The sequence below is a fragment of the Panthera uncia genome, chromosome X (genome assembly GCF_023721935.1).
Source record: "Panthera uncia isolate 11264 chromosome X, Puncia_PCG_1.0, whole genome shotgun sequence".
Taxonomy (NCBI): Eukaryota; Metazoa; Chordata; class Mammalia; order Carnivora; family Felidae; genus Panthera; species Panthera uncia.
In genome coordinates, this window is record NC_064817.1 from 19711385 (window position 1) to 19727479 (window position 16095).

Below are 16095 nucleotides of genomic sequence, written 5' to 3' on the forward strand. Positions count from 1 at the left end.
TCCAACCACGCCCATTCCACTGCCCTCCCGCGTCTTTTTTCCCCGGAAAACCAATTCTCAGAACCAGAAAGCTCCTACTGCATCGCGCCCAAATCTTTTCCCATCAGCACGGGTGCGCCTGCGCAGCGCGTCTCCAGGCGGCTCCTTTCCAGCGCCCGGCCGCCTCTTTTTCCGGTTCTCCTCGGCCTCCCCTTCACTCGCGCTTTTCCCGGAGGGGTCATAACAGGGCGCCAAATTCGCGTCCGCGGGAAGGCCGGGGGCGGGGCGCGGCGCGGCGCGGCACGTCAGTGGCCTTCCGGGCGGAAGTCCGCAGCCTCCGGAGCCTCTGATTGGCTTTCAGCCTGGCGCCTGTCTCGGCCCCCGCGCCAGTTTCGGGCTGGTTGGCGCGGAATCGGGAGACTTCGGAACCATGGCGCTCGTGCACGGTGAAGACTGCGAGCTGGGGTCAAGCGGTGAGGGATGACCCCGCGCGCGGGGTCCTGAGTTGGGAGTGTAGGGACCGTGGCATGACTGTAGGTGGTGGGGATTCTGGAGTGGTCTCTTATTTTGTCTTAGAGAGGCGCGCATCCGGGTCGCCGTACTGGTCTTTTCGGGCGCGGACCTCGGCCATCCCGGGTAGGACCCCTTTGGTTGGTATCGGGTGGTGCTTCCTTTTAGGACCGTTTGCACCTGGCAAACCAGAGCACACCCCCTGCAGGGCCTGTGTCACTCCTGGTGTCCACACCAGTCTGCATTTTCTTTTTATTTCTTTTGGTGAGCGCGTTCCACGTGCTGGGCACACCTTCATCCAGACTGGCCCCGGTGGGGCACGGGTTTGCTTCAAAGTATCTCCGGACTCTGGCCCCAAGTATCTGCTTGAGGGCTAGGGCAGAACGGATGTGGGCCCTTTCTATAGAAGCTCGCAGGAAAATTGCTTATATCTTGTAACTCAGCAGGAGAGAAAGGTCTAAGGGCTGTCACCGCAAGATACAAATGGGTTTTGTCTTTTTAGGTAATGGATTTCTACTTTGTGCGTTAACAATTTTTTCTTTAAATTCTGTCGAAAGTTCTTCAAGTGCTGCATAGAAATAATATTCACAATCTAGTCGTCTCTGGTGAAGTCCCCCCCCCCCAAAGCATCAGCTCAGCAGCATTTGGGATGTCATATATATGACTCCGTTTTCAGTAGTAATCTTTTACTTCCAGAAATAGAATACAAAAATGTAAATGGCTTTGTCTGATTTCTGATTTTTGAACTGTGTTCATCTAGTGTGACTTCACTTCAGTGAACTTCTAACTTAAAATCAGATGCTTCGCTTTCTTAGCTCAAGCTCCATCACCTGTCACTCAAATACATCACCGTTAATGAGAACTTGCTTTCTAATCAGCTTCCTTTGCATTCACCTGGTTGTGAATCACAGATTTCAATTTCTTCTAGCCTTTCGTTTTTAAGACAATTTATTTTGGAGAGTCGTCTAGCCTGGATTACAAATGGGGTGTGGGCTGTGAGTATGTGAACAGTCTTTGCAGCCCTCCATCAGTGATTTGCCACTAGGGTGTCTTTCTTCACCCTAAAAACTACGTCATCTACGAACATCAAGAAATCACTCTTCGGAGGATACTGTGTAATCTTGAGACTCTCTCAAGTCTTGGTGTTGATGAAGTAGTTGCTGGAGCTTGTGACTAGAATTTTTTCCTTAGAGCAGAAAGATTGTTACCTGAAAGACTGTTGCAGGCTAGTGTCTGTCTGCTTTTGGGGAGAACGGGGGTACTTCAGATGGTAATCTTGAAGCAAATATTTAAACTTTTGTAATGGGTTATTTTCATGCTTTTTTGGGTTAACTTACCTACGTGAAGCATTGGACACATTCCAAGAAGAAAATTCTAGGCCTTTTTTCCCTTAGGTATTAGAAGGTGGGGCACCTTGACAATGGCAGTGAAAAGTTGAAAGGTCTGTAACTAGCTGTTATTATATATGAAAAGGGATCAGGGAGAATTTAATGATTTAAAAAAGCAGGTACGGTGGTTTATTCATTTGTTCATTCAGCAAATATTTATAATGTACCTACGAGGTATAGGCAGTCTGCCAGACTCTGGTGCAACAGTATTACAGTGGTAGGTAAGCTGGACATGGTTTTTATCTTCCTGGAGTTGAGATGGTAAAGATCTAATTATGTGTGGTGCTATATTGAGGCTTCTCTGAGAAAACAGCTTTGCTTTATTTTTGCTTTCTAGAAGCTAGAACATGGTACTGCTAGGTGTGGTGTGTGTGGGCTGTGTGTGTCTACCCTGTATCTGTACACACATAACAAACATTAAATGAGATTCTGTACTGCTGAGTACAAAGTAAGCCGGGGATCTTCATTTAATGCTTAACAACCTTATGGAGCAGAGATGATTATCCCCATTTCCCAGATGAGGACCCTGAGGCTCTGCATTAGTCAGAGTCCTTAGGTGTAAGCTGCAGGAGCCAACCCTAGCTGACGTAAATAGAAAAAAGGAATTGATTGGAAGGATTTTAGGGATTAGAAGGATATGTTGTTCACAGAAACTCCAGGAGGATTGGAGAGTCAGTCAAGGGGCTGCTTAGCCAGGAATGTGATTAAAGTCATGTCCCAAAACTTTTCTACTGAGGAGGTCATTGCCAGCCATGGCCAAGTACTTGATGTTATAGTTTGTACCTTGAGACATTGCTGGCTCCGTGAGCCCAGGTAATCCTCTTGCAGCTGATACTACTTCTAGAATCTTACTTTAGCCCACCCCCCTTTCCTTCTGTCACGAGCGTCTGATTGAAAGTCTGAACTGGTGTTCTTAATTGATAGAGCCTCTTTTATATGTTCATGCTCTAGTTGCAAGGGTGTCTGGGAAAGAGCATCTGGTTTTGCAACTTATGTAGTGACATTTGGGCTCTGTGTGTCTGAGCAAGATTTATAAGCGGGGAGTTTCACAAATAGGTTCAGGTGCTGGGCAGCTTAAAAACCAACAACAAGACATCTGATCACTGCAGCTCAGAGACATTAACTGGTGGTCTCATGTCACCCAGTAAGTGGTGGAGTTGGATTGTACTGCTTTTCCCTAATCTGTTCTCCCACTCTGCACTTTGATGTCAAATTTATCTTCCATGCTGACTTTCTCACGGTTTCTGAATGCACTTGGCAGTTTCATCCCTTTGTAATTTGGCTCATGCTTTTTTTCTGTGCTTCTGCCCCTTTTCCCCCTATACAATGATGGTGAAATTCTATTTTCTCTTCCTGGGTCAGTGTTGGCAACCTCCCCTGTGAAGGCTTCTCTGATTTCTCAGGCAAAATTAACAGTGCTCATTTCTGTGTTTCCTGAGTACTTTGTTCTTCCTTCTTATTGGGCACCGTGTCTGTATGATCGTGGGAACCTCAGGTCCTTTTGCTTTATTTGACTGTGAGCCCCCTTGACGACAGGCAGCTGTCTCTTGCTTGTAATTGTACCCCAAATCCTGTAGAGTGGCACAGTATTGCCTGTGAAGTAAGTCCATTTGAAGAACTGTAGATTTCGTCAGGATAGTCTACTAAAGGGGTCCACGGAGTCTTTAAAAATATACTGAGACCAACTTTTCACTCTCACTGGTCATGCCCAATAATCTCTGAAACCTTTTCGCGTAGGCCTGCTCATGATTTTTTGAAATCATTTGAGTGACACCCAAGATTTGTGGCTGTCATCAACTACCTGCTTGCCTTAATTTTTACTTAACGCTTTTTTGAAAATGGACTTAAAAGATGCAAAAGTCAAACAATAGACTGAGATGGTAGAAAGAGATTCCATTTCCAGAAAGCTAGAAAAAATAAGATCTCTAATTATGCTTCACCTTTAAGATCTAGTTTTCAACAGTTTATTGTCAGCATTTAAATTTAACTTTAAATTGCATCTTCTATTTCAGTCAAACACTTTGTCAGTCAGTTTAATGTTGTTATGAATGTTCCAGAGGGATTGGAGCTTTTAGGATTCATCTCATCAATACTTCTTTTCTGTGCCTACTCCTTTTTATAAAATAATTAGCATCAAATACAATAAAATACTCAATTTCACAGACCTAGATGGCAATCGTGCTAAGCTGAAACTCACGGCTGGCAGGCAGCACTGCCTCGCTTGCCTTGGTTATTCTTCAGCTGGTAAATGAAAGTCTTAATTTTGTGGATGAACTCTTTTCAGTGTATGTGTGTGGTGGTCAGTTGATAATGACCAAAAACATGAATAATTCAAAAGTTGAATGAACGAACACTGAGGCCTTCTGATATTCCAGTCATTTTTGACAAAATACATTTTAATCTTTGTAATTTTGCACTATCATACCATGTTGTAACCGACTGAGTGAGGCCTGGAAGTTAGTGAAGGATTCAATCTCTTCAGAGCCCTGCTTGTTAAATTCTCCCAACCACCCACTTGATCCCTGCTTTGAAATTCCAAGTACTTTATCTGCCCCTCTGTTAGGGCAGGTATCCTAAAGACTGGTTTTGAACTAGTTGTTAACTTATCTCCCATTTTAGATTATGAATTCTGTGAGTACACAAACCATGTCTTTCTGATCTTTGCGTCTTTCAGAGCGCCTAGTACAATGCAAAAAGCAGATGCTCCTTCAAAGACTTTCAAGTGTTAATAGAATACAAAATGACTTGTCCTTCTCCTATAACTCTGCTTATGGGCTGTCATTTTTAATGGAAAGGTTATGGACTAATGGCTGATCTCCATTCTGCAGTGTCTCCATAAGATATCAGTTGAATTTGGAATTTTCCTCTTTGGGGAGGAAAAAAATAACAGTTGCTTCAGTTATTTTCACTGGGTCTTAGAGAAAATTTCTGGAGTCACAGGAGCTGCATGAATATGACCTTTGAACTTACTGTCTACAATATGAAAAGTATGTGTGTATAATATTAAAATTGTTACTATTGGCTAGAAACATCCCTGTTACTGAGGAAAGATGGCTGGCAATTTTCTAACATTTCCTATAAATTTGGCTTTTTTTCAGCTCTGTCAGATTCAGGGAGTTTTGTAGCTTCTCGATCCAGGCGAGAAAAGAAATCAAAGAGAGGGCGCCAGGAAGCTCTAGAAAGACTGAAAAGGGCTAAAGCTGGTGAGAAGTATAAATATGAAGTAAGTAACCATTTTTCTTTTTTTTTTTTCCCCTCCTGTGCTTTATCTAATTCATAGCCTGTCGGTATTTTATGTCCCCTTTGTCATTGATGAGAAATAAGCATATAATTCGCTCTTGTTGTGATAGTCATTTCTTACTATTAAACAAGCATGGGCATGAAGTAGATTTGCACATTGTGTACACTGCTTGACCCTTTGAGTTCCTGTAAGACACTTTACGCATGCTATTCAAATTCTGATGAAAGCAGATCTACATTTTTGTCCTTATTAAGCACACTGTAGCTTTGGTAAGTCCCATAGCTTTGTTGGGGGAAACTTAGAAATGCTTTTACCTTACTCTTAAGGTATTGAGCAGTCTAGCTAAGCACTACTTCGTGGAGAGAATTTTTCTTTCTAATTTCATCTGCAAGGGGTGAATCTGCAAGGACTTGGGCCTTACTCCTGTTGTGTCCTATGTGTAAGATTGAATGTGATGCCCTTTTGGCCTGCAGGTAAAAAAGGAAAAAAAAAGGAGTGGCTGCCATCTAGACAGCATTGTCTGCGTTCCCTTTCAGTGTGCTTCCTATATCTTAGAGTATCTTAGCTGCCTTAGGGCTAGAAAGTGATTAATTAATACTAGATAGTGATAACTCCAACTGCTCATATACTTTTTTAGCAAACACTGTTTTAAGTTCTTTTACTAATAGGTTCATTTATTTAATCTTCCCAATAATCATGAAAAAGTTAGATACTATGATTAACAGCATTTCACAGGTGAGAATCCTGAGGTCACAGTGGTGGATCCTGGAGCCTGGATTTGAGCGCAGGCAGTCTGGCTTCAGAATCTGCATATTTAACCATGGTATATACTGTGCTATGCAATTAAGAAAGTAGAAGAGTGTTTTTTTTTTTTTCACTTGCCATCATTCAGTCAAGTTAAGTGAGTCAACCAGATCACAAAGGGTTGCTAAAAGGATTATAGTAAAGCAGGAGTAAAGCATTTTTAATGTAGGAACTTCTGTAAAGGAGTTCTGTGGGGGCATTTCAGATGTTGACACGATGTGACTGATTTTTCTTTAATCACTCATGTTAATTGCATGGCTCTAAGGGTTCATGCCAAGCAGTAGCTCTGTTTTGTGACATAGAGTCAAAATGACATTTTACTCAAAATAATTTGTTAAAATAGTTTTCTGGTATCTTTTTGATAGTATATTAAAGTGAGTTACTTAAATAAGAGACAAAGTATGCCTGATAGACTTTAACCAACAAAAGTCATCCTGCCAGTTCCCTTCCCCTGCCAAAAGAAACTTGGTCAGTATAGTAATATTGTTGGATGGGTTTGTGTTTGGGTTGTCAAAAACTTAATTCGGTAGGGCAGGTAGTTTCTGTTATCAAATGGTGAAAGGCCAAATCAACATTTTCTAGTGATCCCTATGGAGCAGATTAAATAGCTGGTGAAAACCAAGCCTGATCCTGGCGTTGTTAGAAGTCTCATTGCTATGGCAGGAGTCTAGTCAGCTCTGCACATCGGGCTCTCAAAGCTCCACTCCAAGCGATTTTTCCTGGAGTCTTAGCTTTTCGGCTGGAGTTAGTCATTTCTTCTAGCCCCTTTCCCGCTTGAACTCTGGAGAGAAGGGGGAGATTTTTAATGAGGCGTCTTTGAATTCTTCTAAGCAGACTACCAGGTGCCGATGGCCTGTTACTGTAGCCGCTGAGGTGGCGGCCTCTGTTCTGCTTGTTGCTTACGTTGTGCTGAAGAGCTCTGCTCTGTTCATGTCAATAAATCCTGGTGTTCTGGCCCTCCTGCAGTTGGGCAGCTCATGTTGCTGGAGGACTTGCCCTTCACCTAGCTCGGCATTCCAGTCTCTGCAGTCTCAGGGCCTGAGAACGGTAGGACATCAGTGGTAATGCCGACAGGGATCACTGAAACATTGTTTCTAGTGTGTCTGTAGAGTACGGAGTATGCTTGTTTTGCTGAGTGGGAGAGGGAGATAGATGGGGGAGGGTTTCCTTTTGAACTATATTTGGTTGGTTGAATAGTTCATAAAATTGTCAGTTTGCAGGACATCACCAGCTAGTGGAGAGGGGGTTAGCATGCCTTATGGGTTTGCTAAGTACAGGAGAAACCAGTCTAGAAGTTCCAAGCGAATAATCCCCAAAGCAACTACCAAAGAATTGGCTATAATTCAGTTTGTTTTTTATGAAGCTGATGAGTAATTGATGGTGTGACAAGTGTATTATGCTAATGGAATCATTTAATATCTTGTGTTAACACCCACGTAAAAGGAATACTAAGTTAATTGATGTCTATTTAAGGAAAACCTGGTAGTGGTGTTGAATGTCAGAACTCATGATTTGGTTGCAGCTACTCCTTCAGGCTGCCATTCCAGTTTCAATTTGACGATTTTCCATCAGAAATGTTTAACGCTTTCACTCCGTTTGAAGCTTTCTCAAACTTGTATGATGGCAGGTTGAGGACTTCACAAGTGTTTATGAAGAAGTTGATGAAGAACAGTATTCGAAGCTGGTTCAGGCCCGTCAGGATGATGACTGGATCGTGGATGACGGTATGTGGGAGGAAATGGCCTCCTAGACGCTGTACTAGTTGTGTTGTGTAGAGTCTTGTGCAGTGGAGTTGCTGCTTTGCACGAGCAGACGTAAGACACTGTGAAGATCATACCATTGGTTCAGATTTTTCTCAAGTACAGTATTTGAGAGTGCAGAGGCAGTACAATACGAAGTTTGTTTTGGGATATTTGGAGAATCCGGCCACATATCTCAGGAGCTAGTATAAAACCTCCAAGAAGGAGCTAGGAATTGGGAGGAACCATGTACCTGTGGGGTATCCTCAGGTGATGTGGGGATAAGAAAACTACCTGTTGCACAGAATGTCTGTGAGGATTACACGAAGCTCTTTGCGTGAACAGTAACCTGGACAGTGGAAAGCTCCGGGCAGAGGCTGGTCCCGATGTTCTTACAACCCATGTGGAAAGCCCACTGGTTACTGCTTGTTGGGTGTGACTTCTTGGCCATGTGATTGCCGACCACCGGCGGGGGCGGGGGGTGTAGACTGCACCTGTGACCATATTTATGTTTCTTTTTCTGTAGTTGGACTCAGCTATATTGCCACTTTTCCCTGGAGACCGAGGTGCTTTTTCTGGGCCTCTGTGATCTCGATTCTTGTACTTTTTATTCTTTTGGTAGAGCAAAACTACTGCTAAGCATCCTGTTGTGGCAGACTTTGATCCTGAGGGCCAAATTGTTTCCCTAGCTCACCTGGATGGGCATAGCATATTTCCTTTTGTTTTGACTCAGCAAACCTGCTGTGTATGTAAATGTTGTGCTTCATCTGACACTCATCTGAACCAGGTTTCTGCTACACTTAAAGATGGCACAGGCCGGGAGAACATCTGAGTGGGTATAAAAGGTGTTTTGTTGTGGTGGTGGTGGTGGCTAAAATACTACTAGCCACTTTTAGAAACTTGATTCCAATTTAAAATTTTGTCCTGTAGATGGTATTGGCTATGTGGAGGATGGCCGAGAGATTTTTGATGATGACCTTGAAGACGATGCCCTTGATTCTTATGAGAAAGGTAACTATTTTGTTTCTAAGAGAGTGCCATTTTGAGATATAAAGCATTAACATTTGCGATGACTTGGTACTTTGACACGGGTTCCTTTAAGGGTAAAGGACCTACCACAACTGTTTTTAGGTGTGGTATATGTTCTCATATTGAGAGAAGCGTAGTTCTGTAGAAAATTAAATGTAAAAAGAAAAACAATACCATGAAAGGAAGTTTTCGTGTCTCTATGATCCAAAGAGTTTGGTCTTTTACTTATTTTGGAATTTCATTTCTGTGGTCATTTTAGACTTGGTGATTTTGAGAGCTGCAGCAATAAATGATGTCTTTTAATTTCTACTGAATTGATGTGCTTACAATTTTAGCTCTTTGATAGTAGCATAGTACAATAATTAGATTTAGTAATCAACTTGCTTTGTCTAATCAAAATTTAAAATGATACAAATGAATGTGTCAGATTTTCTTAGCTACGTAATCTTTGACAAAATGTTTTTTCTTAAGTAAACAAGCCTGATTTAGTTTCTGTAAAATGTGAAGGGGAAATTGTCTTTAGTGTTTGTTTTTTTTGATTTGCCTCATTATTACCACCAAGTGTAGATCATGGGTCAGCAAATTATGGCCCACTCACAGCCAGTTTATTTTAAACCGCTTTATTGAACTGTAATTCACATACCATACAATTCGTCTATTTAAAGTGTACATTTCAGTGGTGTTTACTATAGTCACAGAGTTGCGCAGCTATCACAGCAGTTGGTCTCACGTTTTTTGTTTTGTTTTTTTTGTTTTTTTTGTTTTTTTTTTTTACCTCAGAAGGAAATCATGCCTGTTACTATGTAGGGCCCCAGCTCCGAATGTTTTTTCTTTTTTCTTTTTTTTTTTTTTAAATTTTAGGGAGGGAGAGTGCAAGCAGGGGCAGAGGGAGGAGGGGGAGAGAGAGAGAGAATCTTAAGCAGGTTCCACTCTCAACACGGACCCTGATAGGGGGCTTGATCCCACGACCTGGGGATCATGACCTGAGCTGAAATCAGAAGTTGGATACTCAACTGACTGAGCTGCCCAGATGCCCTGGTTTTTTCATTTTTAAAAGGTGTTTTTAAAAAAGAGAAAAATGCAAGGAAGAATATGCAGCAGTGTGAGAGATGTGTGCAGCCACAAAGCCTAAAATCTGTTCTATCTTGTCCTTTTTTAGAAATACTGGGCCCTAATTTGTGGATTTTTAACATTTACTTTCTTCCTCTTCCCCCTTCTCAACCACGTATACACAGACTTAAGTTTTCGTTAACTTGTTGAAAGTAAGTTTTAAAGCCATGATGCTTCACTTCTACAGGTTTCAATAGTGACCTGCTAAGAACAAGAACGCTTGTGTACTTAGCCACAGTACTATTCTCATAATATTATCTAATATATCGTTCACATTAAGATTTCCTCAGCCCAAAATGATACCTGTTTTTTCAAGTGCAGAGTCCATTTCAGTTTTTATGTCTCTTGAGTGTTATTTAGTATAGAACGGCACCATCCATCCTCTCCTCCCTCTCTGGCTTTTTTTTTGGTGGGCGGGAGGGGGGGGGGTGTCTTTCATGACCTTGACATCTTTAAGGGACCAGGCTGGTTTTGTTCACTATTCCACAATCTGGGATTTGCCTGATTGCTTCTTGGTGTATAGAGGTTAAATATTTAAAATTTTTTTAATGTTTTTCATTTTTGAGAGAGAGAGACAAAGCACGAACAGGGGAGGGGCAGAGAAAGAGGGAGACACAGAATCCAAGCAGGCTCCAGGCTCCGAGCTGTCCACACAGAGCCTGACGCGGAGCTCGAACCCACAAACTTTGAGATCATGACCTGAGCCGAAGTCAGACGCTCAACAGACTGAGCCACCCAAGTGCCCCTAGAGATGAAATATTTTGTCAAAAATGCAATATAGAAGAAATTGTGTCCTTTCCACTGATCATATTAAGAGGCACATAATGTCATTTTGTCCTATTCTTGGTGATACTGAGTTTGCTCTCTTGGCCAAAGTGATGTTCATCAGATCTCTTCCTTATAAAGCTACTTTTCCACCTTTGTATTAATGTACATAAGGGATGATATGTGAGATCATGTGTATATCTTTCACTCACCAACTATCACCCAATGCTTTCAACATCTATTGATGACTTTCTCTTTCCTTTTTTTTCCCTCTTTCCTTTTTAAAATGATCACTTTAAACTCAAAGATTGAAATAAAATTACTGTTTTAGTTCAGCATCCATTATCATTATTTTTCTTTTTGATGTTCAAATTATCCTAAATTTGGCAGTGGGAGCTCCTTTGAGCTGCCTCCTATGTCTTTTTGACATGACCACTTCGGTCTTTGAGCATTTCCTTGCTTCCTGGGCTAGGAAGATGTTCCAGGTTCTCATTGTATTATTCCTGTCGCTGACCTGGAATCAACCGTTTCCCCCCAAGAATCATGGCTCCTTGAGTGGAGAGTGGTATTCAGATCAGGAGGATGGATGGTACTCTTTGCTACTGGGTGTAATGGTTTTTAGGCCCTTTTAGTGACTAGAACTAAGAGATTTTATATGTGTGTCTGTCATGATTTTATAGTGATACATTCATTTCAAATATAGTACCACAGGGTTCTTACTTTGTCTTCTCCAATTCTGTATTTGTATCTGCCTTCAACGTCGTGAAAACCCTTGTACTTTATTTTTCTTATTTATTTAAAAATTTTTTAGCGTTTATTTGTTTTTGAGACAGAAAGAGACAGAGCATGAGTTGGGGAATGGCAGAGAGAGAGGGAGACAGAATCTGAAGCAGGCTCCAGGCTCTGAGCTGTCAGCACAGACCCGACGTGGGGCTCGAACTCACATACCGTGAGATCATGACCTGAGCCGAAGTCAGACGCTTAACCGACTGAGCCATCCAAGCAGCCCAAAAACCCTTGTCCTTTAAAATACACACAAAATAATTTTAGAAGTTTTAGAGCTACTAAACCAATATGTCTACTGGCAACCTTTCTAAGTGAAGTTTATTATTTCTTTGCAGTTTGGGGTGCCCAGGTGGCTCAGTTGGTTAACTGTCCAACTTCGGTTCAGGTCATGATCTTGCATCTCATGGGTTCGAGCCCCGTGTTGGGCTTTGCACTATCAGTATGGAGTCTTCCTTGGATTGTCTCTCTGCCCTCCCCCATTCACGTGTTCTCTCTCAAAATAAATAAATAAATAAATAAATAAATAAATAAATCATTTTACAAACAATTGAAAAAGTTCTGGAGATCGGTTGAACAATGCTATGAATATATGTAGCTCTACTGAATTGTACATAAAAATGGCTAAATAATTTCTTTGCAGTTTTATTTGTTCTCACTAAGGGTGTATAGTTAGAGGATTGTGTTTGGAAGGTGCATGAAGTATTTTTTTCTTTGTGCTATTTTATCAGTTTACTACCAAGGTTCATTTGTGTTTGTATTCAAATTAGGATTTAAAAAATCCTTTGTTTCAATTTCAATTTTTGAATATTGTGAAAGATTTTCATGATTTCAAAATCACAACGATACTGAGATCAAGACTCAGATAAATCTTATCCTCATCACTGTGCTCTCTACTTGGTTTTTACCCAGTTTCCCTAGGTAACCATTTTTAATAGTTTCTGATTATCCTTCCTGTTTTCCTTCCACAAAAGAAATAAGGATAAATGTAATTTTTTAATGTTGGATGTTACTTAGTCATTCATTAGTTACGGTAAACATGTGGACTGTCTTCCTGGTTTCTGCTAACCTGTGTAATGTAGGGACTCTACACGGTGGTACCATTTGGTAGCAGTGTGGCTAATTGTGTATTTGTAGTTTTTGTGTGTCCATGAAGAAGAGAATGAAAGGAACCTGTGTGCTTTTTATCTCCCTGAACAGAGGAAGACTTTGAGTTATGGCTTTGTTGTGAATTGTCTTTATCATCTTTAATGACTCCCATCAGTTACCTGGACCTGAGTTTTGTTATCTGTAAGTTAGGTTGCACTGGACCCGGAGGTTTTTGATGAAAGGACCCATGTCCTAGTCATCTCAGTGCCAGTCACAGTAGCACGTGCAGAGAAAGTATGCAGTATTTGTTGAATACACGAGTCATCTTTTTGTTTCCATTGTCATCTTGTTATCTCTTCCTAGTAATACATCAGTGAAGAGAATGACTTGGCATTCTCAGTTTTATATGTCTTTATTCCATGCTTTGCCACCATTCATCCATGAGTCCCCACTGCCTCAGTGCCCCTCAGGAGAGCCCAATAAGGTCCCTAAGATCTTAGGAAGGGAAAGAGAATTCTGTAGTCCCCTTGGAAGACTTAGAAGAAATTGTAGAGTTTTGCATAGATTTAAAAGGACAACTCTCTGGTGTGGATCCAGTCCCTGACATGTTTTCAAATAGAAGCAGAAAATATTAACTAAGTCCTAATGAAAAAACATAAGTAGGAAAATGAATAAAACAAACAAAACAGAAGTACTAACACTGTGAAAGTTTGTACATCAGCTGTTGACTCCTATTCTTTGTTTCTTTTTGTCCTTCTCTAGATACTACTAACCTATGATGGGAAGATTAAAGCCTACTTAAGAAACCTTTCATGCTATTCAAACCTCTGTTGACCTTCTCTTTTGATACCCTGTATTAGGACCTGTATTTTGTGTTCTAAACATTTTGGCCATTAATTCTATTCTGGTTTCAAACTGCCAAATGATTTCAATAAAAAATTATTTCTCGTATGTTTTTCACAAATGTTCTACAATTTTTTCATTTTTAGGTACACGAAAAAAATGCCCTTTTTGCAGTTAAATACACATACATTTTATTATAATTGATGTTGAATAAGTTAACAATGTTTGTAGCCATGACCATTATCTAGTTCCAGAACATTTTTAGCACCCCAGGTGGAAACCCATACCCATTAAGCAGTCGCTCCTCAGTCTTCCTTCTCCTATCACCTGGCAGCCACTAGTCTTTGTCTCTGGATTTGCCTATTTTGAAAATATGTGGCCATTTGTATCTGGCTCCTTTCATTTAGCATAATGATTTAAGGTTCCCTTATGTTGTAGCATGTATTAGCGCTTCCACCCTTTTTGTGGCTGAATAATAATCCATTGCAAGGCTATACCACATATTGTTTATCCATTTATTAGCTGATGGAATTTGGGATGTTTCTACCTTCCGGTTATTGTGAATTGTCCTGCTACAAACATTCATGTGTAAGTTTTTGTTTGAACACCTGTTTTCAGTTCTTTTGGGTATATACCCAGGAATGGAATTATGTGTGTATATTTTTATTTTTTTCTCACACAAAAGAGATTTTTCTGTGGGTGCTTTTATACTCTGTTTTTTCACTTAACAGGGTGACCTGAAAATCATTCCATATTAGCACATGGAGATACCTCTTTCTTACTTACTTGTTTCTACATACTTGCATAGTATTTAACTGTATAAACATGTGATGATGGTGTATTCAAATGGTTTCCGTGAGTTGTCAATTAGATTTTCAACAATTTGCTTTCACAAAAAAATCTGCATTGAGTAACTTAGTGTGTGTGGTGCTTTTCTCAGAGAAAACTCCTAGAAGGAGGATTGCTGGCTCAGAGAGTAAATGCACATGGAGTTTTAGGAGATACTGCTCTAGTACTTGTCCCATTTTGCACTCCCATGAACAGTATGAGTGTCCATTTAGACCCTATGGCCTTGCCAACAGAGTGCCTTGTCAGGCCTTTGGATTTTTGGCGTTCTGATACGTGAGAAGTGACATCTGAATGTGGTTTTCATTTGCGTTTCTTCTACAGATGAAGTTGAACATCTTTTCATGAAACTTAGAGCTGTTTATACATTTTAAATTTTTAAGTTTTTTTAATGTTTGTTTATTTTTGAAGGAGGGAGAGACAGAGAGTGAGCGGGGGAGGAACGGAGAGAGGGAGACACAGAATCCAAAGCAGGCTCCAGTTTCTGAGCTGTCAGCCCAGAGCCTGATGCGGGACTCGCACTCACAAACTGTGAGATCATGACCCGAGCTGAAGTCAGATGCTCAACCCACTGAGCCCCGACTGTTTATATATTTTTTAATGTGAACTGTATGTTTGTGTTTATTGTGCACATTGTTTTTGGGGCTTTTTTAATATTGGGATTTCTTCTTAAAGTTCATTTATTTATTTTGATAGAGTGCTTGGGCATGAGCAGAGAAGGGGCAGAGAGAGGGAGAGAGAATCCCAAGCAGGCTCCACACTGTCAGCACGGAGCCTGATGTGGGGTTCAAACTCCTGAACTGTGAGGTCATGACCTGAGCTGAAATCAAGAGTCAGATGCCTAACCAACTGAACCACCCAGGCACCCCAGGAGTTTTTTTTAATCAGAAAAATTGGTTCTTTATCTGCAAAGCACTGCAAAAGTTTTCTTGTGTTTTGTCTTTAAACCTGTTTCTGGTATAATTGAATCTGTCAATTTTTTTCTTGCAGATGGATTTTGAATCTGTTAGAAATACTTTTCTTTTTTTTTTTTTTTTTTTATTTTTTTTTTTTTTTTTTTTTTTATTTATTGTTGGGACAGAGAGAGACAGAGCATGAACGGGGGAGGGGCAGAGAGAGAGGGAGACACAGAACCGGAAACAGGCTCTGAGCCATCAGCCCAGAGCCTGAGGCGGGGCTCGAACTCACGGACCACCGCGAGATCGTGACCTGGCTGAAGTCGGACGCTTAACCGACTGCGCCACCCAGGCGCCCCTAGAAATACTTTTCTTATACCCAGCTTACAAAGGAACTTGAAAGTATTTGTCTATTTTCATTAAAAATTTTTTGATCTGTGATTTTTTTGGTGTTGGTACTGTTTTCTTTACAATTGGAGAACCAACACTACTTGTTAAAAAGTCCATTTTCTCCCCAGTGATATAAGATGCCACCTTTATTATATGCTAGGTTACACAAGTAATTCAGTCTTTTCTGGATTCAATTTTCTATTTCATCTGGTGGATATCTTCTTTTAAAAATTTATTTTAATGTTTATTTATTTTTGAAAGAGTGAGACAGAGCATGACTAGGGGAGTTGCAGATAGAGAGGGAGACGCAGAACCTGAAGCAGGCTCCAGGCTCTGAGCTGTCAGCACAGAGCCCGACAGGTGGGGCTCGGACTTACAAACCCTGAGATCATGACCTTAGCCGAAGTTGGACGCTAAACTGACTGAGTCATCCAGGCACCCCTGGTGTGTGTATTCTTACGCCACACTGTATTAGCTATTCATTCTAGGTCTTTTTGAGGTAGAGAGTTCTGGAATGAATCAGAAAGAGGGAGTAAAACTGGCAGTATTAGAAGAGTTTGTAGGTGATTAACACATTGCCATAAGAGAAAACATGGAAAAAATGTTTCCGTGCCGTTTAGTGTTGTTACAACATATTGTGTGTGTGTGTGTGTGTGTGTGTGTGTGTGTGTGTGTGTGTGTGT

At 40.9% G+C, this 16095-nt stretch overlaps 1 protein-coding gene across 2 annotated transcripts in view; it reads left to right on the top strand.

Annotated features, from left to right (window-relative positions):
• The first annotated feature begins 340 nt into the window (after positions 1-340).
• POLA1 (DNA polymerase alpha 1, catalytic subunit) overlaps positions 341-16095 on the top strand; it is a 302116-nt gene continuing 286361 nt past the window's right edge. The window contains exons 1-4 of one of the 2 annotated variants that reach the window (XM_049643627.1): positions 341-452; positions 4976-5100; positions 7550-7646; positions 8592-8672. In XM_049643627.1, coding sequence (XP_049499584.1) covers positions 410-452; positions 4976-5100; positions 7550-7646; positions 8592-8672 — 346 coding nt within the window. In that variant the 5' untranslated portion in view covers positions 341-409. Of the gene's footprint in view, positions 453-506; positions 616-4975; positions 5101-7549; positions 7647-8591; positions 8673-16095 lie in introns of those variants that run through there. The other variant, XM_049643628.1, reaches the window with a different exon arrangement.